At 41.5% G+C, this 25,852-nt stretch overlaps 1 protein-coding gene across 1 annotated transcript; it reads left to right on the top strand.

The window, feature by feature from the left end:
* Positions 1-627: 627 nt before the first annotated feature.
* Positions 628-15,593, top strand: LOC119732637 (sacsin-like). The gene is made up of 4 exons (XM_038206259.1): positions 628-692; positions 1,803-1,894; positions 2,083-2,341; positions 2,750-15,593. The coding sequence occupies exons 1-4, from the start codon at positions 674-676 to the stop codon at positions 15,541-15,543; spliced, it is 13,164 nt and encodes a 4,387-aa protein (XP_038062187.1). The 5' UTR covers positions 628-673; the 3' UTR covers positions 15,544-15,593.
* Positions 15,594-25,852: the final 10,259 nt, after the last annotated feature.

Genomic DNA, 25,852 nt, shown 5'->3' with positions numbered 1-25,852 from the left:
TTCGTTTTTACAGATGAAGAGGGCTCAAGCGGCATTGCAGAGGGACAGCATACGCAACTTGGAGAATGGAGCACAGCAACGACGGCTTACAGTAGCGATGGTAGGGCTGTGCAAAAGGTTTGCACATTTTCCCAAAGTTGAATATTTTCCCAAAGTTGAATGTGCAGTGAGAATAAAAAAGACGTGCTGTTTTATTACAGAAGTGTATGTTCAAGGTGTTGCAAAAAAACTTAAAAGCAGCTGTTAAATATGCCAGGCAATGAAGCAAAGTTGATACAACTTGACCTGAAGGCTCCTGAGGGTCAGCTTGACGGAACCATATATTTAAAAAAAGAAAAAAAAATAGAGAGTGCACTCCCAATATGCACTCGAGCCGACATGGACACTTGCACATTCGACATACTTAAGGTGGAGCAATGGATCCACTTTTGAATTGTATAGAACGAAAAATCTGCATGAATGGGGGGGGGGGAGATTGGATTGTGGTTCAATCGTAATTTGCTTCAGCTGATATTCCTTACATTAGGACTAATTTTAGCTGACCTGTCTTCTATAAATTAAATGACATCTTTTGGTTATGCTGTAGCATTAATGCTTCCATTGTTGGATGTGTACAGGTGAACGGGGCTCAAGAGGCATTGCAAAGGGACAACATACGCAACTTGGAGCAACGATGGCTTACAGTAGTGATGGTGGGGCTGCGCCGAAGATTTGGATATTTGAATATTTGATCGATTCTCCAAATTTGAAAAAAAAATTAAAATTTGAATATTTTGAGGTGAAATGCAATAAAGTAAAAAGGTAGAAAAAAGGTGTTTTTTTTGTAATTACAGAAGTGCATTCTGAAGGTTTATTTCATGGTGGTGCCAAAAAAACTAAAAAGGAGCTGGTAAATATCGTGACCAGGCAGTAAAGCAAAGTTGATACAACTAGACCTTTCATAGAATGGCAGTTCTTGACATATGTGGGCCTCTTTAATAATTGAACTGCATGGGGTGGCATGGGTGGCTTGTGCGTAAAGCGCTCGCCTCTCACTAGGGTGACCACGGTTCGAATCCTGGCTGTGGATCACATGTGAGTAGAGTTGTGCGTTGGTTCTCTCCTGTGCCACGAGGGTTTTTCTCTGGGCCCTCCGGTTTTCCTCCCTCCGGAAAAAATTAAATACTTTTGATCTCAGGCTGTGCTCCGTGATCATAATGGGGTCAATGTGGCCGGCAACCATAGGCGCCTTTACGTGCCAGCCGCGGCCCGACCACGTTGCAGCCGCGTCCTTTGCAATTCAGCATAACAGTTGCGAGTAAGGATGATTAGCCTCCCAAATTATTATTATTATCATATAAAGAAGTTTTACATGTTGAGTTGCAGTTTCAACCGCGTAGATTTTTAAAATGTACGTACAACAGTTGGCTCCATGTCGCATCTTTAATAAAATGCACTGTCGGTGGTAGTGAAAACAGGCACGGTTCTACGCGGTGCTGGGGGGGGGGGGCTTTAGTCCTCCTCCCCCCCCCAAAAAAAAAAATGGTGAAGCCCCCCAAAAGCTTCCATAAAAATGGCAGTAGCAAATATTATAATGTTTCTGTCAATTGTCAAGACTATTGTTGTCACTGTAGCTCACTGAACTACTTCTGGGTACAAAATGTGATGATTATGATGATAATGATAATAATGATGATGATGATGATCATGATGATGAGATATGGGTTCTGAAATAAAAAAAAAAAGGAATTAAAAAAAATCCCCTTTATCCCCTCCATGTTGGTTATGTCAATAATCCCTCAGTCTTATATTTCATTTTGCAGACGATGGCGATTTTGGGCAGAAGTTGCCACCACTACACATCTACCTTAAGAGGGTTCTGGACAAATACCCGGAAGGTGGACAGATCTTGAAGGTAGGAATATTTATCTGGATACAGTGTAAAAAGACCATACATTTTAAAAAGTGTTTTCATTTTTGAATATAAAAAAACACTAATTTGAACATAATATATTTGTTTGCTTTTTATTTTCTTTATTCACGAATTTGGCCTTTATGCAAGTTTAAGTGTTTCTATTGAATAGAGATGTCTGTCAATTTCAGGAGCTTGTGCAGAATGCAGATGATGCAGAAGCAAAGAATGTGATTTTCCTTTACGACAAGTCGCAACATCCGAGCCATCGGTTGTGGTCTGAGACATTGAAGGACTTCCAAGGACCTGCTCTGTATGCCTACAATGATGCAACCTTTCAGAAGCAAGACTGGTACAACATCCAGCACCCTGAGCAGAGTGGGAAGCTGAAAGACCTTTCCAAGGTTGGGAGGTTTGGCCTGGGCTTCATATCCGTCTACCATCTTACAGGTGAGCTCTATATGTATCTACACTCCTACACAGGGTGGTTTAAAAAAAAATGAACAGCATAATTTCCACTACTCCAACACTCAAACCACATGTACCAATGCATGGGGAATCTTTTTAAAAGAAAAAATGAAACAGTAGTTTTTGTTCTAGAGCCTCTCTAGAGTTCTAGAGCTCTGCAGCAAACAGTACTACTGGACTGAATTGGGATATTTTGTTATCATAATTCTTCTAATAGGATTCTACATTAATTTGTACAGGTGCTTTGAGTCACAAGGCAGTGGAAGTATGCAGTTCTGGGTTTTTTGGTTTTTTGACCGCCCTTCATACAACTTCGTTGTCATCACTGTCTTTCTGTAGCAATGTTATTGTAGAAGAATCTATCTGGCTTTTAATACTTTCTCCTCACAGACATTCCCTGCATCATCAGTGGAAACAAAATCGGTTTTTTGGACCCACTAGAGAAGCACTTCAGCCATGACCCTCACACCAACACAAGATACAAAGGCAGACGTGGTAAGAAGTGGAATATGACAGCCGATCTTCTGGCTAAATTTCCAGACCAGTTTTCACCTTACCTGATTGACTTGTTTCACTGTAATCAAAACAACTTTGAGAATGGTAAATTAGAGGGTACTATTTTTCGCTTTCCATTGCGAACCAGCGAATCACTGATCAGTAAGTCGGTTTTCACTGATCATGCGCGTGTGCATGACCTCTTTGCATCATTCCAGAGAGATGCAGAGATCTCTCTGTTGTTTCTCAAGCACGTAGAATCCATAGCTGTGTATGAAAGAGATCATCAAGATGCGAATCCTAGACTTATTTGTAAGGTACAGATTCACCCAGACGATTGTCATCAGCTTCGTATGGACAAAACAACATTCCTGAACCAGATTCTCTCGAAGCAAGACATTCAAACCATGAGCTGTGCACGAATCCTGAAGCAAACTGGATCACAGACAGCTCAAACGACAAGCAGATACATCACCTTTAACAGCTTAAAGAACAAGAGTACATCCGGACGTCTCCAGGAACTGAGCAAAGATGATGAACTGAAGCTGCTGCCATGGATGGGGATGTCCTTCCGAACTAGCTCTACAGCAGGTTTAGATGACGAACAGCAAAGTGGTCGTGTGTTTTGCTTCCTACCATTGCCGGAGAGCGAGAAGACCGGCTTGCCAGTCCACGTACATGGCTACTTTGGTCTTGGAGATAACCGTCGCAGTATCAAGTGGCCAGATCAAGAGTCCCAGCATGACAATAAGGCACTCTGGAACGAGCTCCTCACACAGGAAGTCTTTCCTGAAGTCTATGCAAAGGTTATCCTTGCTGCTGTTAAGAAGAGTAAAGATCAATCTGATCCAACAAAGCCGTTAGATGTGTACAAAGCATGGCCTTCAATTGGGCACATACAGGCAAATTGGTCAGCTGGGGTCAAGAAATTCTTGCAGCTGGTAGCGAACGAGCCCATCTTCTACACAGAACATGATGGCGGCTCCTGGATGAAGCCAACGGACCTGTATGTTGACCCCGACGGACACGCCTTGGTTTCAAAAGTGCTGAGAATTAAAGGTTGTCCAGTTGCACAGCCTCCAAACCACATTCTTGAGTCTCTTCAATGGGCAAGTGTGAGTTACAACACGGTTACACCTGCACTCGTGAGAAACAGGATCAGAGGGGATCCACTCCAGTTCCTGTCACGTGACGAGAAGTGTAAGCTTCTTGAATATGTGACCATTGACACAGTTTGTGATCTGAACAACCTGTGCCTACTTCCCTTGCAGAGTGGCGATTTTGCTACTTTTAGTAACAATGCGCAAAAAGTATACATTGCATCCACAGAGAATCCAAGTTCCCTGATCCCAAATGGGGCATCAAGATTTGCTGCGAGTGATTTACCTTCTTCACTCCTGACATATCCCACGATAGAGGCGAACACACAACTGAAACATCTTGGCGTTAATGATGTTGCACCTCTATTGAGAGAGATGCTTCCAAGTACGTGGAGAGAAGGAACAGATGACACCGTGCCATGGACCCCGGGATGCAGCCAACAACCGACAAAGGAGTGGTTGGTGGAGTTTTGGAGATGGTTGGCGAAAACAGACCTTGAGGCATTCAAAGGTATTCCCCTCATCCCGGTAACACACGATCGCATTGCAAGACTACAACATAATAAGCCAATTTGCCAGGTACAGGCGGGGGGCTCTTATGGGCGTTATCCTGTACGCTTATCAGATAACATCTGCTCATTTCTTGAGTCGGTCGGGGCCGTTGTTATACGGGATCTACCGTCTTATATAAGTGATCACCCACATGTCAACAGATTTGTTAGTGCTCCAACACCTGAAGGAGTCATGACCATCATAGAGGCATGCGGCCGCAATAACCTCAATGCACAGGTTCAAAGATTGGCTGCGAGCACAAAAGACGAACTACGAGCTCTCCTCGCAAAACTCCAGCACTCAACGACCCGACAAATTGACATCTTGAAGTCTCTCCCTTTCTTTCTTGGAAGTGATGGGGAATATGTCTCAGCTAAGACATGTGCAACAGCAATTCCTGATAACTATTTTGGGTTACCAGTGAGAGCTGTTAGACTTCGATGTCTTATTCTGAAATCTAGCGAATCTGATAACCTACTGTTACGACTTGGGGTTGAAAAGCAACTAGTTGATGAGTTTCTACGAAGAAACGTCTTCCCTGCAGTACAGGAAGGGTTCTACGGTGACGCCGATTCGCTGTCAATCATGAGGTGGGTCTTGGAGCGACCACAATTTGACCATTTGGTGACAGACCTCAAGTTTATTCCAATTTCTGGACGCAGAGCAAGTCCAAAGGAACTGTTCGCGCCCTCTCAAACCCTTCAAGTGATGTTTAGAGGCAGCAGCGAGTTTCCAGTGAGACAGTATTCTGAAGGCAAACTGCTTAACAACTTGAAACGGGTCGGACTCAAAACAGAAGCACACGTGACACCAGATGATGTTTTGAAGTGTGCAAAGGAGGTTTCCCAGTTTGATGTTGAAAGGGGATCAGTCCTTTTACAACATATCAACCACTATCCAGGTATCTTACGTGCGCAGGTCACGAGCAACAGGATTTCAAAGGCACTTTATAAGTTTCTTGAAGATCTGTCTTGGGTTCCGTGTGAAGCTTTACCGCCTGTTGACTACGCCAACAAGGCTGGTTGGATTGGAAACTCCCATACACTCTACTCACCCAGACAAGTAGGGCTCATTGATTCTGCTCTGCTTCAAGGCTCTGTGCTCCCACTTGTCGGGTTACTTGACGTCAAAGATGAACTACAGAATGCCTTTGGATGGACAAAGTGTCTTGATCCCAGCAACTACCAACACGTCGAACGGGTAGTGCGTCATCTGAAGAATGTTGCAAACAACTACCAGAATGTTCGTGATAATGTGCATATTGTTTCTCACACAGTGTCCGAGATATATTCCTTCTTCACAAGAGCAGAGAATGTACAATTGAGACACCTTTTTAATGAGCACATGAGTGCTCCACAACCATGGGTTTGGCATGGCTTTGGTTTCACCACTCCAGACAAGATGGCCCTAAGCAACGGCACACTTGGTGTTACTTTGACCCCTTATCTACGCCTTGTGCCTCAGGATTATCTCCAGTACAGCGGTTTCCTGAACAGCATGGGTGTCCAGGAGACCTTCCAAGACAGCGCTCTATGCGAAGTGCTGCAAATTGTTAGTGAAAAGCATAAAGCCAACTCGGTTTCAAGTCAAGAGGATTACGAGACAGATTTAGATCTTGTCTGCAACATCCTAAGACACATGGTCAGCCAAGAAACATTTGACAACAAGATGTCGGGGATACTTGTTCCATGTAGAATGCAGAGAGGACGAGAAAGAAAGCTAAATATGGCATGCCCATCTCAGTGCCTGTATGTTGATGAGGAAAGACTTGCAAGGCAGATATTTGAAGGTTCCCAAGACTTCGATAGGCCAATAATTCATGAGAAAATATCCAACTGGATTGCGCAGAAATTGGAATTGCAACCACTGAGTCACGTGATAGCACCTGTTGAAGGAGTAGAATATGGATACGAGGTTTCTGGTCCACACGAGACGACAGTGAATGCAATCAAGAGAAATCTTGATATGTACAAGGAAGGGCCTGGCATCTTTAACGAGTTGATTCAAAACGCTGACGATGCTGGAGCTACTGAAGTCAAATTCCTTCTAGACTGGCGAGACAACAAGCACACAGCCCACAACCTTCTGGGTGAAGGAATGAAAACGTGTCATGGACCTGCTCTTTGGGCTTACAATGATGGCGTTTTCTCAAAAGATGATATTACAAATATCTGTAATATAGCGGCCCAGAGCAAGAAAGATCAGCTGGACAAAGTTGGGAGGTTCGGATTGGGATTCACATCAGTTTATCACTTGACAGATGTTCCAAGTGTCGTCAGCGGACCGTATGTGCTTATTTGTGATCCCAGAACAACCCATCTTGGATCCCGTGTCAAGCCAGCACAGCCAGGTATCAAACTTGATCTGACAAATGACAACCACAGACGGACGCTTGAGAGTTACCCGAACCAGTTCCAACCATACAATGGCATCTTTGGTTGTAAGCTGCCAGAGGCTGCACACTTCGGGCATACACTTTTCAGGTTACCACTGCGGACAATAGCGGAAGCTGATGGCCAACAGCCAAATCTAATCTCAGATTCTGTCTTTGATTCCAAGAAGAGTATTGAAACACTGTTAGAGGCTTTGCAGAAGTCGGCATCTACTCTGCTTCTCTTTACCCAGAACGTGGTTAAGGTTACTGTGGAGCAGCTTGAGTCTGAAAATATCAGGAACATGACACCAGTAATGTCTGTCACGGTTTCACAAGTCAGACAGCTGCCACGGTCAATTACAGGTCCATCTGATGACTTCAAAAATCAACGTGGTGTCCTGAAAGCAACAGCAAAACGTCTGAAAGTCCCAGGCCATGGTTTGCCAGTTCCAGAGTCGACTATGATTGTGAAGATAGATCAGGAAACGTGCATATCAGGCGAAGCTGCCAAAAAGAAACCAAAGAAAAAAACATTTCACTTCATCATCAGCTCCTGTATGGCAACAGGAAAACCTCTCGATCTCGCCCTCACCGTGGAGGGCATCAAATCTAGAGTAATGCCATGTGGTGGGGTTGCTGCACAACTAGTATCTGGTGAAAGAGGGTTGACCCCTGAAACCACCCAGGGCAAGGCCTTTAGCTATCTCCCTCTTGATGTCTCCACAGGGTTACGCTTTCATGTCAATGGCAACTTCCTTCTTCAACCTAACCGCCGCCAGCTGTGGAGCAAACCCTCATCTGACACGGGAGAATTTGAGACCCGTTGGAATATCTGCTTCATGGAATCAGTCCTCTGGCGTGCTTTTATGAATCTACTGAAAGATCTTCAAATGTTGCAAGAACAAGGTGCTGTTGATGCTCGCAACTTCCAGTGTCTGTGGCCCAGATGGAGTGAGTCTGAAAGTGACTTTCATCCTTTCGTTAATGCCTACTACAAGAACATAGGAAGCAGTGTCGATGCGCCAGAAGTATTCTTTGACCAAAGTAAGTGGGTTTCAGTGCATCAATGCTTCTTCACTGACTGGGGTCTGACAGATCCCGAAGAACTGAGAGGAAGCATTAAAACCGTGCTAAACAAGCATCAGGACCCGAAACGATGTGTGGAACTGGAAAGAGATGTAGTTGAGAGCATCAAGCAAGCAGGCGCTCAAGAGGCTTTCGATTGCAACACCTTCAACATCCAGCGTTTCTTGTCTGAGGTATTCTTTCCGATGTTGGAGAATAACCCTCAAGACATCGAGTCTAACCACAGAAACAGGATTGTTCTTTACACGCTGGACCTTCGTCTTGGTGAAAGAAAACTGGAAGATTATGATAAATTACTGAAGGCTACAGAGTGTATACCTACTTCCCCAGAAGGTGAAGACTTGGCAAGACCTCAGGATTTGGTGGATCCCGAATCACCAGTTGGTATACTGTATAGCAAAACTGACTGTCGGTTTCCACATGGGGAGCTGTATCGTAAACAAGAACGTCTTCTGTCTTTATCCCAGTTAGGGATGGCTTCATGTGACTTATCTTGGGAAGATATCTGCGAGAGAGCACAATCCTTGTCAGAGGGTGATAATGTTGACCAGAGGTGCGTAACTCTGCTCAAGCTGATAGATAGAAAACTCTGGTCTGACGAGCCAACACCCGATCAAAGGAAACAAATCCGACAAGCAGTTTTCCTTCCAGTCCTGAAGAAGCCTCCAGGCTATCCTATCGATTGGTTTCAGTCTGACCAGGAGTTTATGCAAGCAGACATGCTTCATACACCAGAACACAAGAACCTTCTTGGTTCCGTTCGACCACTCTTGGACGAGAGCAGGTTGGGGTCTGAGGCAGTGAGTAACAAGGTCAAAACCTTTCTTGGTTTCACGGGAAAACAAGTTGCAGTCGGTGATGTCATTGCACAGCTTGTTATTCTAATTGATCGAGCACCCATGGCCCATCAAACGTTTGCTATGGTTCGCAGCATATATGCATATCTCCAGAGAACAATCTGTGCAGAGTCTCCAAATGGAGATGTTACTATCAAAGAAGAGCACCGTGCTGCTGTTGACCAGCTTTGTTTGATGGGATTTGTCTTCTGTGATGGCCAATTCAGAGAATGTAGGCAACTTGCTTTTCTCTACGAAGGCAAAAACGGACCATATTTGTACAAAGTTTCCCATGAGCTCATTCAGTTCAGCAACCTGTTACGCATTTGCGGTGTAAGAGATCGTTTTCAGCTGGAGGACTTCCTTCACGCTCTCCAGCTTTTGAAGAACACCAATGGCGATAAACCTTTAAATCAAACAGATCTGAAAACTGCAACGTCGATGTTGTCAGAGGTTGTCTCAATGTTGGCAGGAAATCAAGGAGAACACGCTGAAGGTAGCCAGGAAAGTAGCTTACAAACCGACTTAATCTATGTCTCCGATAACTGTGGGGTCTTGCGGTCACCCGGAGAGCTTACATATAACGATATGGAATGGGAGGAAAGTCGTGCCGAAGAGAAGTACACACATCCAGATATAACATCCCGCGATGCCAAGGTTTTGGGTATCATCACACAAAGGCAGAAGTACATCAGTAGCTGCTCACCGTTGCATGGGTTTGCAATAGATTTTGGCCAGAGTGAAGAATTAACGGATCGTCTGAAAAACATATTGGGGGCATATCCAAACGTCTCTGATGTATTCAAAGAGCTTCTCCAAAATGCCGATGATGCAGGATCAACAGAGATACACTTTGTTTACGATCCACGCCATCATGAAGCAAAGAAGGTCATATGTGATTCCTGGGCTGCCGTAGGAGAACTTCCATCGCTCTGTGTGTATAATGACAAGCCATTCACAGAAGCAGACATCAAAGGCATTCAAAAGGTAGGCGTTGGAGGAAAGAGAGACGACATTACTACAACTTGGAAATTTGGAATCGGTTTCAATGCAGTTTACCACCTGACAGATTGCCCGAGTTTCCTTAGCAACAGTGACACCCTTTGTGTGTTTGATCCGATTTTGATGTTCTCTCCAGTGACGCGGAAAACGTCACCTGGGATACAATTAATAGCAGACGATGGATTCAGGAAGAATTTCCCTGACATGATGAGAGGATATCTGGAAGACATACCTGACTTCAATGGAAAGGGGGGAACAGTTTTTCGATTCCCACTCAGAAAACAACCATCAGATCTTTCCGGAGAGACTTACTATCCAATGAGAGTAGAGGAATTACTGGGTGACTTCAAAAAAGTGTCCAAGGAAGCTCTTCTTTTCCTTAACAACATCAAATCGATCAGTGTTTCGTGTATTGATGAACACACCAACAACTTGACAACAGAGTACAGCATCATTGCAAAGCTATCAGAACAAGACGACGATCGACATTCAAAGCTGGCAGAGCACCTAAAGCTTTTCACAGATAACCCCTGTGAGACAATTGAGCCCATGTCCCATGTGTACACCCTCGTGACAAGTGACTCGCTTGGCGCTGAACAAACATGGCTCATTTCTCAGAGGCTGGGATTTGAAGGTTTGGAGTCTGACTATCAGTCGGTGCCAATAGCTTTTAGCATAAAGAGGCCTCTTCCACGAGCTGGAGTAGCAGCTCTCCTCAAGGATAGCAGAACGAAGATGGCACCAAGTCAGCTGCACAAGGCTTACTGCTTTCTCCCGTTGCCGATTCACACCGGATTACCAGTGCATGTGAATGGGACGTTTGAGTTGGATTCGGCAAGAAAGAATCTTTCAAAAAGCGACGATTATGCGAAATCAGATACTTCTGACGAGAGAGGTCTCATCCATAGATGGAACCAAATACTAGTGAAACATGTGCTTGCGCCAGCCTATGCTGAATTAATCGAGCATGCAGGACGAATAATACTTGGGGAAGCTGATGTCAAGTCTTTGAAACGGCACCTTTCGCGGTATGATGACCTTTTTCCAAAGCATTTAAAGATGTACCATGGAGAGTGGGAACTCCTAGCAAAAGCGACACTCCAGTACATCGGTAAGGAAAACTTGAAGGTTTTACCTGTTGTACATCAAACCAAAGATGCTGTCACAACCACCTGGCATCATCCAAACAGTGATGGCAGTCTTGCTTTCACGGATAACTTCAATGCCGCATCGCCCGAAGCAGGTGTGAACTTAGTGAGAGATGATACAGCACAGGAGTTAATACGTTCTTTTTTACTGAGGGTCAACTTTAACCTACTGGCCAGCTCCCCTGACGTGTGTTTGGCGTTTCAAGCTTGTGGTGTTGAAGCAAAGTTTGTTAATCCAAAGTCAGTAGTTCAGCATCTTTCTTCTGGATCTCACCAAGTGGCACAGGCCCTCCCTGCTCCTCTGGAGACAACCGAATTCAAGAACATCAAGACTCTACGTACTGTGTTTGAGTACTGCCTTGAAGGTATCAGAAATCCAGCTGAGTTGAATGGCTTACCCATCCGTCTAACATCTGATGGCATGCTGCGTGAGTTTTCAACATGTGATGGTTCATATGTGACAGACCACTCTAGGCTGCTACCCTGTCTGAAGGATATATTCCTTCACAGCGGGCTTGTTTCATCTTGCATTGCTTGGTTCGAGAGGAAAGGCAATTCCATGGCAGCTTATAGCAGTGGAGTGTTTAAACAATTTACCATCACTGAGCTGGCTAAATATCTTGGGAAGTATCTGCCCGAGAAGTGGCAGGGTTGCACACAACACGTGGAATGGACGCCAGACAGAAAAGGCCATCCCTCTAAGACGTGGCTTGGACACCTCTGGGCATTTATCTGCAGTGAGACATTGAAGGGGCGCTCGCTGGAATCCATCAACCACTGGCCAATACTTCCAACTACGTCCGGGAATTTGGTGCCCCCTTCTTTGTCCAAAACAGTGTTACTCCTGCAATACAGTGGAGGTGGACTTGGGATGCAGACAGTCTGTGCTTTGCGTAAACTTGGTCTCCCAGAAATCGCAACATTAGCCATGTGCGAGCTCAAACCAACGTATACAACTGATAAGTTAGCACTAGTGTCACACGCTCCACCAGGACTAGACAAATTCCTGGAAAAGCACTTGGCTTTGCCAAAATCACGGCAGGCTGTCACAAGTGTTATCAATTATGTGTTTGAGACAGGTGGGGTTATTGGTGATCTAACACTCGCAGAGAGCACCACCCTTCTTCAGTATTTTCAGGAGGATGAAAATCTATCACGGGACAGCATCAGAACTGTCAAAAGACTCCCGGTTTTCAGACTTCTTAAAGAAGAGAAGAACACTGACCTTCACCACGATCATTACCACACAGCAGAAGGCAACGGAATGTTGATGGTTGAAGCCAAGACCTGGATGGACAACATGAGCTGTGTTATTCTTGAGCCCAATCGTAGCTTGGGTCGGATCTACAAACAGCTTGGAATAACTCCAATTACACAAGCTGACATGTACCTCACGTACATACTTCCCAGTTTCCAAGTGCTTAGCCAAAATGCTAGATTGGAGCATTTCAAATTCATCATAAACAACGTCATACATGAGGCTCATGAACAGAAAGGAAAGGAAATTCTGAAGCAGCTCTCTCACATGCCGTTCATTCCAGATGAAACAGGTATGCTGCGACATGCAGGCTTCTTCTACGACGGTGCCAATCGTGTCTTCAACGCTGTGATCGACCCAATCAAGTTGTTGCCTGAATCCATGGGAAACTTGAAACATTTGCTGGAGAAGATTGGTTTTCATTCAAGAGTAACTCAAGCCGACTTCCTTCAGTTTGCACGCGACGTAGAAAAGAGGGCTGGAGAAGTTAAAGACAAGGAAAAACAGAAACTGTGTGTCATCTGTCGTATTCTGATAAAGGAACTTGACGTGAACAGACAACTCCATGATCCAGACTTCCTAAAGACAATCGCTACAATCAAGTTCGTTCCATCCGTCGTAATCAAGCCTGAACTGCTTCAAATCCACCCTGCCTGCTCTTCAACAGGCAATAACAACCAAGCGCCTGTATTCATTGCATACAAAGGATCGATGCCTGAGACCAATTTGATACTTATTTGGACAGTGTGTATGGTATTACCACGAGAGGCCGTACCGACAAATTACATCATAGGAAACGGTGTAACTGTTCATAGCTGTCTTGATATTGAAACGTCTCCAATTGCTGACAAAGTTATTTTGCATACACAAAACATTTGTGGACAGATGGAGAAATGGAATGCGATTCACAAGGAAGACATTCTGCCAGCAGGACAGAGAGAGACGTTGAAAGAAGTCATGGGCAAGATTCTGGGATACTTGAAAGATCTAAACATGGCTGAGCATGGTGAGGACATTAAACGTCGGTTGAAGTGCACTCCAGTATGTCTTGTGGAAGAAGGACGTGTATTGGTGAGAGCGGATCAGTTGGTGTTTGAAATGGACAAAGATCTTGAGCCCTCTTTGCGCCCGTACTTGTACAAAGCACCACGAGAATTGGCACAGTTTGATACTGTCCTTATACTGCTTGGAACCCAGGAGTCATGTTCCTTGGACCAGCTGGCAGGAGTGTTGGCGTCAATGAAAGGGGAATGTGGTGATGAACGTCTAGGCCCAAACGAACAGAAGACAGCCGAGGGTGTTGTTAGAGAAATGCTCCTTCTGTTGCACAATGCGGGCGGTCAATCCACGTTTTCTGTTTCCGAGCTGTATTTACCTAATTCAGCGTACTTCTTGAGGATGTCAACTAATTTGTATTATGCTGACCCTATTCAAATGGGGCATTACAACCTTGCATCCACAGACAAAGAATTCATCTTTCCCTTAAAGCAGTGCGGATTTGAGGTCAAGGACGAAGTACGTCTCATTCAACTTCTTCCAAAGTCTCTCCGACCTAAAAATCTTGGGGATGAGATGAATGAGAAGCCGTTAGACACCAATATAGACTGCTTCGCTGGACAGCATTGTGAGTATCTGGAAGGCATCAAGCGTAAGGTGAATTCAGAAGAAATGACTCACGTGTTGTTGAGACTTAAACAACACCAGCTCGAAAACAAACAACTGAGTGCTGACATCAAAGAGCGCATAACACAACTCCAGGAATTTGACAAGTTTGTCTGCAAAGCAGAATTGAAACTTGGCTTATACGACAAGAATGGACACAAGATTGCAGAACAGAAGTACTCTCGTAAAGCGCACTTCGACAAATCGACAAGTACAATATACCTAGAGCACTCTTCGCCATCTCAACAAAAGTGTCTCACTTCCAGACAAATTGCAAACAGTTGCAATGCACTCCTAGAACATCTGTTGGATGATTTTCATTTAGGTATCTACACACGTGTGTTGGACTGTCAGAGTCTGGACGAGATGAATCTAATTCTTTCCCAGTCTGACATCCCCGAGTACGATATCACAACAAGAGCTATCCAACCGGACGAGCACAGACCAGGTACTCTAATACCGAGAGATATTCATCACCTCCTTGATCAAGATCCCTACAACCGTTTCCTCGTAGATGAAATAGTAGGTTATGAAAGAGACATTGACGAAGCAGACCAGTTGCCGTATGATGACAGCGACAACCTTGCTTTGGGAATTGGTGATTGGGAACCATCAGAAACACCGGTGGACGGTGCTACTGAGAAAATCTATGCAAAAATTCTTGAGCAGATTGACAAGAGTGATGAGACAGTCAACTTATCGAGACGATACAAAATCGATATTGCAGGAAAGGATCCCATCGTTGTTAATGTGACCAGACTTTATAAATTCCTGCGACCAAAGAAACAACCAGACATGACAGTCGTTCCTTTCACCGGGGAAACTACATCTGATGTCCCACCTGCAGCGCATTTTGAACAAGCTCTTCCAGAAGACATGCAGAAAGACGAAGAGCAGATCAGGAAGGAGGTTGACGAAGTATTTGAAATGCCGCCGGAGGAATGCAAGAGAGTATTGTACCGTCTCTATCGCAAGTGGCATCCCGATAAGAATCCAGGCCAGCAGGAACGTGCCAGTCAGGCATTCCAATTCCTCAAACAGGAAATAGATAGGCATGAAAGGGGTAAGGAGTCCAACCAGCGGTGCTCTGATCAGTATTCGAACTGGGAATCAGAGGTCAATAAGGACAGAGAGGAAGCCAGAAGATATCAAGAGATGTATTACCGAAGTCAGTCCAGCGCCAGATCAAACAGATCATATGGCAACTTTGTGCCACCGTCCTTTACCAGAGAGACCCCAGAACCACGAAAAGCACGGCTGTGGTTCCGTCAGGCCAAGGAACACCTAAAGGCTGCAAAGCAGACGAGCCAACATGAACCAGTCCTAACTCAGTGGATAGCCTTCCAGGTACATCAGGCCGCAGAAACTGCTCTTAAAGCTGCTCAATACAGTCTGGACGGACGTCCGGATATAGACGGTAACGATCTAGTATCTCTAGCAAGAGCAGTTTGCCAACACAAGGACGTCACTTCCGGCCGAGTGTTTGAAGTAACACTTGAACTAGTTCATCTGAATTGCGACTTCACTAAACCTCGCTACCCTCAGAGGAACTCAAAGACAAGTGGGCAGGAATACAGTGATTTCAGCACAGCGGACGTTTTGAGGAAGTGTGGAGAACTACTGAACCTTGTACAAGAAATAATCGGTATCAGGTTGTTTAAGACAACATGATACGAAGCTAAAGCAAGAAACTGTTTTTTTTTCTTTATGACAATAAACGAACAATTAGTAGCTGGAAGGGCCTAACTGTTAATTCGTGCGTACCTTGTTCGCTTCATTTTTAGTAATTTGATATATTTTTTTACCCATCTGTCTTTCATCTGACATACTATGGACGCGTACCTTGATGTAAGTCTTAGTCAGAAATACCTGAGCCAGGAGGCATTGCAGCTTTTGATGTACTGGCGTCCAAAAAGCTATTGTCGTCTTTTCCGATCTGTGTATATATAGGCACTGAGATAATTATGTTAGCAACGAAGAGGGAGCGGACACTATTTTTAAATAAATGTTGAAGTGTCGAAGTTTTCTATGCTTGAGTCTATCTTGAGTCTATCTGTTCGTAGCCAGTAGCAGCTGAATTGTTCAAAGAGATACTCGTGAGCTTGTTAACTTTATATAGTGGGGATTTGTTTAAGGGTACATATACAAGAGGCAGGAATAAAGAAATGCTAAACATTGTACTGGATAAAGAAATGGACAAAAACAATCGGGCGCAATGATTTGTATATTTATCTGTAGTTGTAGCAATTTATGTAGGACTTAATTAAGAGCACTAAAAAATTGTCTGTATACGTGTAATAAAAGTACTAAAAGTACAAGATGTAAAAAGAAGGAAAACATATTTTGCTTATAGCAGGGCCATCAATTCCCTTGTACGATTTTCTAAATGTTTTCATATGCTTAAAGAATATACAGATTTGTTGTGTGAATCGTTTTTGCGCAGATGAATCTGTTTTTGAGTAATATTAGCCAAAGTTTATGTATGATTAACTCAATTTTAAATGATGTTGTCTTTACTCAATTTCTTTGTGTGGATGGAACTTAATTAATTAAAATTCAGTTTAAACATGCTGGTTTTTTTTAACTCAAGTATCAACGTAAAAGCAACAAAAAATGAGTTTTAAGTGTTGTTTAATCATTTCATTGGTTCCATATTATTTCAGTCAGGATTCTTTATTTTGTATTTGACTATTTAAAGGTCGAAGATTAAGAACACTTAATATGAAAGAATATTAAGTTCACACGTGCCATAAATCCGAATTTTTTATTGATATCATCCACTTGCCCGGAATTACTTTACGGCTGGAGGTTTATGTTTATTTGATGGGACAGTCAACTAATCAAGACGATACAACATTGACGTTGGAGGAAAGGATCCCATTATTGTTAAAGTGGCTACACTTTATAAATTCCTGCGACCAAAGAAACAACCAGACATGACAGTCTTTCCTTTTCTGATGTTCAATGCGCGGCAAAATTTTGAATAAGCTCTTCCAGAAGACATGCAGAAAGACGAAGAGCAGATTAGGAAGGAGGTTGACGAAGTATTTCTGGTCTGAAGTAACACATGAACTAGTTCATCTGAATTGTGACTTCAGAAAAACACGGTACCCACAGAGGACCACAAAGACAAGTGGACAATTTTGTTTTCATCTGATACAGGAATACAGTGATTTCAGCACAGCAGACGTTTTGGAGAAGTGTGGAGAAGTGCTGAACCCTGTCCAATACATAATCGTTAACAGGTTGTTTTAGACATGATACAAAGCTGAAGCAAGAAGCTTCATTCGTTTACGACAATAAATGAACAAGTGGCTCGAAGGGCCTTGATGTTAATTCGTGCGCATTTTGTGCACTTTATTTCTAGTATGTTGAATTTTTGTACATGTACAATTTTGTTTTCATCTGACATAGCATGTACGCGTATATTCGATAAATAAGTCGGAGGTAATCGAGTTATCAGGAGACACTGCAGCACTGCACTGACGTCGAAAACACTAATTTAATATTTTCCCGTCTACATTTTGTAATATACGTATTTTGTAGGTTAACGTAGGAAGTTGATAATGTTTTGAAATAAATATTGACATTGTCAAAAGTTTTTTGAAGACTCCTATGCCTGAGTCCGTTTTGTGCCTGTTCGTAGCCAAGTAACAGTTGAGTTGTTGAAAGAGTCGCCCGTGAACTTATAGATGGTTGTTTGTGGTTTCGTTTTTGTTTTTGTTTATGGTTATACATAGACAAGAGGCAGGATTAAGGTGTCGGTAAATATACTGTGCTCGATTTAGAAATTCAAATTAAAAAAATTGGAGCGCAAAGTGTTTTGTATTGACAGCAATTTATTTAGTACATTTTGTTAAGTACAAATAATTAGGGTAAAATTACAATAACAACTCATTTTCTCATGCTTAGCAAGGTCATCAAATACTTGTACAATTATTTAAATACCATCCATATATTGCATACATGTACAGAGCTTTACAATTTCTTGTGTGGATAAGCACCCTTGAAAGTATTTTGTATGCATTTGATAAGATAAACTCATGCTACAACAAGAGTTTCTAGTGGAAGGCAATATTTAGTAAGAGGTGTATTACATTTAGTTTTGAAAAAAAGTATCTATCTTTATTAGTTTAGACACCTAAAGTTCAAGTAATAGCCGAGTGATACGATATATTTTTGTGTTGAAATTGTGGCGGTACCAATTATTGGTGTGATAATTATTAAGTTCAAGTTGATGTGTTGGTCTTAAATATGACATATGCGTCATTTTGAATATTATTTTTTCCACATGTATCATACATGTACTCTGATATTGAGAAATTTATGGCCTAAAGAATAGTGTACAGCTTCAAAAGGTTATGCTATATGCTTAGCTGCCACACACTTGAAATATGTTACGATGTTTCTAGATGTAAGAATTGTTTTATCTTAAACTGTCACGGTAGTAAAACATATATGTCGATAAATTGATATGAAATGTTGGGGAAACATACATTGAGAAAAACGATATTTTTGTGTGTTGAAATTGTGGCGGTACCAATTATTGGTGTGGTAATTCTGATGTTCAAGTTTATGTGTCGGTCAGAATATGACAGATGCGTCATTTTTAATCATTCCTTTTTTCTCACATTTATCCTACTGAGCTTTAGGAATAGTGTACAGCTCCAAAAAGTTATGCTACGCTTAGCTGCCACACACATGAAATATGTTACAATGTTTCTAGATGTAAGAATTGTTTTATCTTAAACTGTCACGGTAGTAAAACGTATATGTTGATAAATGGATACATTGAGAAAAACGATATTTTTGTGTTGAAATTGTTGATAAAGCATATGATGGTCAGGTTTATGTGTTGGCCAAAATATGGCAGATGCGTCGTTTTGTATCCTTACTTTTTTCCCATATGTATTTTACTATGATATCATTGAGAGATTTATGGCTAAAGGAAAAGTCTGCAGCTTCAAAAGAAAAATAAAATTATACTTTGTTCTGCTGCCACACACTTGAAATATGTTTGGAAATAGTGTATATCGTAGTTCAGTTGTACGTTGGAGTTAATGGAAATAAAGTGTGTTTGGTATTAATTTAGCTATTAGTTCGACCACATTAAATGCATTAATGGGATTATATCCCAAATAATTAACGTTATACCTTTTACGTCATAAACGTAGGGAAATGTCTTGCATTTGTTTGATTTGAATTTCATTTATATGCATTTATATTTACGATAAAGATTGATCAGTCATGTTTGAGTATCATTTAGCATTTACAGTTACGATGCTTCTGGTTTTAAGATTGGTTTAACTTTTTTCATCAACTGTTGAAGTAACACATATGTGTATGTAGTTTCATGATTATCCATTTTATCGCACACGATTGAGACATACGTAGAATAGAAAAGGTTTATTGGGAATTTGGATAAGCCATGTCTTAACTACAACCCGAATCTAAGACATTAATAAAACTATGCCGTAAAAATGCAGTGAACGTTGATGACAATTGATATTATTAAACAAAACACTGAACTGTTAAGTTAAACTTTAAATAATTCCTGCGGAACAAATGGAAGCGTCCACCAACGACCAGGAGTCGATAATAATATATCTTTGGCTTTTTAAATGGTCAATGATAAAGAACACCTTTGTGATGGAATTGTTGTTTACATGTGCCATAAATCCAGATTTATTTCCACTGATATGCATATACTAGAATAATTTTACAGTAAAAGGTTTTAAGTTTTTCACGATTTTCTTATCCGAAAAATTATCTAACGTTTTAATGGTACATGCATGGGTCGATGATTGTGGTAATTACACAATAACTTATAGTTGATGAGCAGATTTCACAGCCAAGGATACATTGCTTTTAGCATCAGCTGATGAATTGTCATCTGCACTGTTTTTTTGGTTTGCCTATAAGCCTTATGTTTTTTTATTTTAAGTATTTTGTGCTTTTCAAAGTGGTAAAGCATGCCTCGTCAAATGGAAATGTTAAATGATGATGTGTTATCTGTGGTAAAGAAAATAGCACATGAGAGGGTACTTACTAAGGGTGAAAATAAAAATAGTGGGACATGTGAGGCTATAAAAGAACACGATGGCAGTTAGTAAAAGCAGACTTCATCAAAATTGAAATAAAACATGTTTTGTCACTGAGTAATAATTGAATCATAATGTCTCCATTGTATCATATTTTGTCAAAATGTTACTAACTTACCCTGATAGTAATGTAAACAACTTTGCAAGGTTTCAGTCAAGACCCGCTCGTCAGGCAACCGGGGCCTAAAGTTTGCCCAATTTACGGACACGTCCCCCTCCCCCCTCCCTTTCTGGGCTAAATATCATGAAGTTATCATTGTTCACACGATTTTCCACATAGTTTTATAGAAGTATAAACTGTGCCAATAAGTAACTTTGTGAATTTTTAGCTCATCAATAGTTGATGACATCTAGGGGTAAATGAGCGCAATTTACGGCGGGTAAAAAGCCACTTTTTATCTTTTACATATCCTTGTAATTATCCATTCACTTATTATGCTTTTGAAAAATGTTATCGAAGCAAGGATATTTAAGTAGAATCCCAAAATATACTTTCTTACCAAAAAAAACCAAATAAAACATACCACTATATGTGATTAAATATATTACACGGAGACTATTCACGACTAAGGCAATTGGCACCCTTCCCAAAGATTTTCAGGTGTCAACCCCATTCTTAATATCTTATAAGAATCTATCTGCCAAGTTTGGTGCTTTGGATCATTTGGACCAGTCGGTCACGATTCCGACCATATACCACCTGACTACAAGCAAGATGGCAGCATTGGAGAAATGCAATACCTGGATCTTTTGTGCTAAGAAGTTTGGTGAGTAGGTATGCTATAAAGGACAATTTCCTAGAACACTCTGGTACGATTTATTTGGAATAAGCAAATTGCTTATTCGCTTTTATTAATCTTGGTTATGTAGCGGTACGCCGTTAAGGAGGTCCGCTCAAATGATTAGATTTAAGAACGCCAAGGACAACCAAGACAAAATCAAAACACGAGGAGGAGTCAAATTATGTTTGGTCTCATGAACATGTTACAGACAATTACAATAGTTCTGGATCTGAATCTCAATCTAACTCACAAAACAAGTGTTACGAAAATCATAGAACTTGGATTCAACTTCCAGCTCGTTTGCATTTCTAAAGTTGCCCCGGTACTTAAGATTCCCAGGTTCCTAATATTATTGGTTATAATATTTCAATCAGGTTCCCCGAACGCCTGGCCAGTGTACGGCTGTGTAGTGAACTAGGCCTCCAAATTGCACCTGACATGAAACAGTCGTATTGCAATAAATCAACATGTGACACACGGCGATTTAAAGCTTTGAGATAACGAAGACTAATTCACCCCAAAATCAATCCTTTTGTCAACATGAAATAAACTAACACCTATCCCAGCGGTAGCAGAGAACATGCATTGTGACATGAGAATGTAAAGAAAATACAAATTTTGCTCATTTGAAACAAAAATGTTGGTTTTCAAGCACAAATGCACACGATACTCACACTTCGGTGTGCAGGCAGAAAAGGGCTGATATTCGCGCGTTCACGGCACTTAGTGCGCGTTTGTATACATTTTTCTGGGCCTTGTGCCAATTGTACGGTGCCTCGTAAAAGACGTCTCACTACAGTTATTAAAGGTCATGTGCCTTTATCTGCTAACATACTCTCTGCTTACATGCACACTTGATTCTTTCCCAGGTATTCTTTAAATCTTATAATACAAGCAAGATCGCATCCACGGTCATTTGCATGGTTTTTGCATATGCATAACACCATGCCAGAAGATTATACCTCATACAAATTCATGATCTAGCCTAGCCCCATAAATGTGGCCAGTTTACTGGACTGCCTCCGTAAACATAGGCCACACAGCCACCATCTTGGAAACTGACTCGGCGAAATTTTGAAACAAATGAAAGTGATTTCCACATTGCGACTTCACACCCAGTTCATTTATGCTTTAAAAATACACTTACCCTCTTAATAACAAAATTAGAACCTGCTGCCAGTGTCAGTTGCCCAGCTGCTGCGTAAGTTACGACATTTTCTGGAGCCTTCTTGGCAACTTGGTCCAACCATGGAGCTATCTCCATGGTCCAACTGAACAATGCCCTCGCGCAGATCGTTCACCTGTCAATCACGCGTGCAGGACGCACGCCGCAGGCCCAGTGGTAGTCCGGTTCCCAGACCAAAAGATTCTGACTATTCACACAAAAGTGTTCAAAATCTAATGAAGGATACTGAACAACTAACCTGATGAAGTTTCAGCTCAGCTTCAGCTGTATATTCCGAGAAAAACAGCATTCTAGGATCTCAATTCCAATCAAAAGTTGCTGAATCATGTTTTGAATTGTTTTGAATTGCAGCTATACGCAATGTCGCGCACTGATCCGACGAATTATAGCAACCGCGCGCGCGCGCTGCGCCGAATAACAAAACGAACTACTCATTTAAATTTTCCTACGGTGCGAAAGGCCTTCTTTCGTTGATTACTTCAAAATGGTAGCTTGCCAGAAAGATTAATTTCACAGGGGGTTTAGTCCACTTTACTTACTATCTTTCAACCCGATTTATACCTGATTGAGCAATAGCCATAGAGCTCAATTAAATTAATGTAATTATTAATGGCAATAGCTAGCTAGCCCAATGTTACAAGTGGAGTGTGCGTATCCGCTCCGTTCACAAGAGCCCCCTCACCGGCAAAGGAAGTACAGTTGGGGGTGCGCGGCCACTGCGTGTACATAGAACAAATCCCCTGGTGTACGCGCGTCACACACAAGGAGCGGTGCGCGTCGTACTAGCGAAATGTACCGCCCATGGGACGTCGTTGCTAGGTAAAAGGGCGCCCTCTTTTGGTAGCGTACGGAGCTCATACAGGCGAGTCATACTCTTTGTGTAAAATTTAACACGCCATCATTTGTGTTTAGGAACAGTGGACACACTGCTGCGTTTCCAAATTCATCAGATTGGAAAACTGCACAGGCCCGTGTGTGAGATTGAGCCAAGAAGCGTGTTCGGTGGTACTACATGTATATAGCTTCCATTAATATGTCTTCGACGCACTCACAATTATGCATGTTGGCATGATCGGTAAGTCATATATGCTTCCAATTTCCATCATCAATACTTTGCAAACACGCAGCTTGACATGCACATCTGGTGTCCTTGTAGCTTGAATAACTCCAGCTTAACAAGCTCATCAGGAATTACTCAAGCTAGTCCTTGCGTAGGGTCTAGGTGGTAGGGTGGAGCTAAGTGTGCAATTGTTAGCTTCATTATTTTGCACCATCTTCTTGGGAGTATTACAATGTCTTGAAAGCAGAAAGAAATGTCACTCCCCTCCATCGTCTGATACATTATGTATTGATTTTCTTTAGTGGTCCTCGATTTTATTTCCTTGTTTCCTGTAATTGTCATTGGCTGTTTCTACTTTTCAAGCTCAAGCTCTACTTACATCGAAACACCGTCATTATTTCGCCTTTTGTTTAATAAAAAACAGTTTGTACCTTACAGTATTTTTTTTTAATGGTGAGTTGTTAATTATAACTTGTTGAATATGCATGTTCTGTGGGTTTTTTTTAACATTCATCACAAGTTGAATTATTCGGGAATGAACTTCCCTATTCGCTGGATATCCTCAACCACATCACGTTAATAACGGAGATCCGGACATGAATTTGTGTGCTTGGTCGGCCCTCCCGATGCGGAAGCATAACGAATTACTTTTTCTGGTGTTTTCGACATGAGCCGTCTGAGCCGAGAATTGACTGGTCAGGCACTTGGCAAGTTTAGGAAGGTACTAGATTCCCGCATGTATAATCCTTAAAGAAAAACAGAATCCACTCCGAGTCTCATGAGATGAAAATGCTTTAACTATATGCAAAAGGGAAAACACTCGAATGTTGACGTAAATCCCACCATAATCTTGATCCCAAATTTATTCATGCTTAGTCACTTTCGAATCTGATATCATTCAAAAAAGTCTTGTTGATGATATCACTTTATTCTGTTATTTTTTCTCAAACGACTTTAATGCAATCCTGATCCATATTTTAACAGCTTATTGTGAGTACATTGTGTGCAACTCTTTTTACAGTATTTTTGATAGTTCAACTTATTATGTCCGATACATATTGTGTATAATCTTTGTCTTTTTGACTGCAGGAAAAATATAGGCAGATTTCATATTCCGTTATTATTGCATGTCCCCATGTCTTGCGCTGTTATCCATCGTTAAAATATTAATGTGCACATGCGCAGTTAGAGTACCAAGCCGATCGTGTGGTGCACGAACACAGGGCGTGATTGCTACTGACTTTGAGTGGTATTGCGTGCCGAGGGAAAAAACCAAGAGCAGACAATGTTTTGACTTTACATTATTGGCTTTTATATAACACCTAACCTCGTCATTTGATTGGCGGAATTTAGTCATACGACATTGAATCATTTGTCCCATTTCATTTACCAACCGTTGATGCTGTGCACCTGTGGGATATGACCTATTTAACACTCGAGGGGCGCATAGCACCCGAGGCAAGGATCTATATAACAAACAACGCCTCGTTGAATGGAACAGTCAATATTTCATCTCATGAAACTACTCCTTCCATAACACATTCATTATTTGTATACCAGGTTCGGCTGGCTTTATAATATGCATATACATGTAGTATGAATATATATATATGTTTCCTGGTATTATTAATCATGATACCAGCCATTTTTGCGTATTAAGGGACAGACGCTGAGCATGAAATTGGTGTTTCATTTGTTTTTTAAAGTCGTTTAATCCTTATCCAGTATTTCATTTGCGAATTAAATTGCAAGACTGTATCCAGGGTGAGTTTGTTAGTGATGTCATGCTGAGACATCGACTGCAGAAAGCACGCTAAGAAAATCATATGCCGTATAGCAAAAACAAAATGTATATGTGTTTAAATTTAAAAAAAATCCAGTAGGAAATTATGAAAGTTTGCGTACTTTATCCGTGTTCATAATGGTTTTTTCCCCCATTGTTCAGCTTTGTTGTTTATTTGATGATACGTATTAAACGTTTCATCCTGGCTTTTCGGTTGACGGATTGCAATGAAATGTTAATATGATCAAAGGGAGAAAGAATTATGAGAGACAGCAAAGTCATGTAATAATGTCATAAGAATGTGTTAGATTTAAACAGAATAGGTAACACTTGCAACCCGTGCCGTTGATTAAATGTCGTACTTTCTGGATATATCAACCAAATAGGAAATTTCAGAAAAAAACTCTGTCCTCACAAGATGATGGCAACCACAAATATTGTGTTCCAATAGCCTGTTATCCATGAATTTGAACACACTTATGAGTTATTCGATAAATTTGGGTTTAAACTTGTCACTGTTTGACCCAAAATGGAAAAATTGATAGAGAGGGATTCATTTATATTTTTCAGTCTAACTTATTGGCATTCCTCATTAATTGCAGCCAAAATAAGACATTATTCATTCCAGAAAAAAAAATACCCTGTCAAACCCATTCACGTTTTCATGTGTAAAGGGGACACCAAATTCATTTTCTGCTATTTGTTGTGTTAAAACGTCAAACTCAATGTGGAGTGTTTATTTTAAAATGTATTTTTGTCTAACCCAGGATAACACATCAATGTTAATTGTGAAAATAACTTGCTTAGACTAAAAAATAATAACCCAGTGCATGATTGCGTAGCAGGAAACCATTTGGTATCCCTATGTACATCTGGATTTGCCAGTGAACACAATAATCTTTTTATTTCTCAGAAACATTGTTTACACGGTGTTTGGGTCTTGTTTACACGGTCAAACATTTGGGCTCAGCACTTGTGAACCTCGCTCTGAACTACATGTAGTTATCATTGAAATCATAGTGCCATTCTATAGCACTATTTAGTTGCTTTAACATAATGAAGGGCACT

Source organism: Patiria miniata, unplaced genomic scaffold (genome assembly GCF_015706575.1).
Source record: "Patiria miniata isolate m_02_andy unplaced genomic scaffold, ASM1570657v1 HiC_scaffold_24, whole genome shotgun sequence".
In the NCBI taxonomy this organism is placed as follows: domain Eukaryota; kingdom Metazoa; phylum Echinodermata; class Asteroidea; order Valvatida; family Asterinidae; genus Patiria; species Patiria miniata.
Note: the sequence above shows the minus strand (reverse complement) of the source record. Positions and strands in the feature narration are given on the sequence as shown.

Coding starts and splice junctions, on each gene's coding strand:
- LOC119732637 (XM_038206259.1), top strand. Junction 1,895..2,082: donor AAGGTGGACAGATCTTGAAG/GTAGGAATATTT, acceptor TGTCAATTTCAG/GAGCTTGTGCAGAATGCAGA. Junction 2,342..2,749: donor ATCCGTCTACCATCTTACAG/GTGAGCTCTATA, acceptor TTCTCCTCACAG/ACATTCCCTGCATCATCAGT.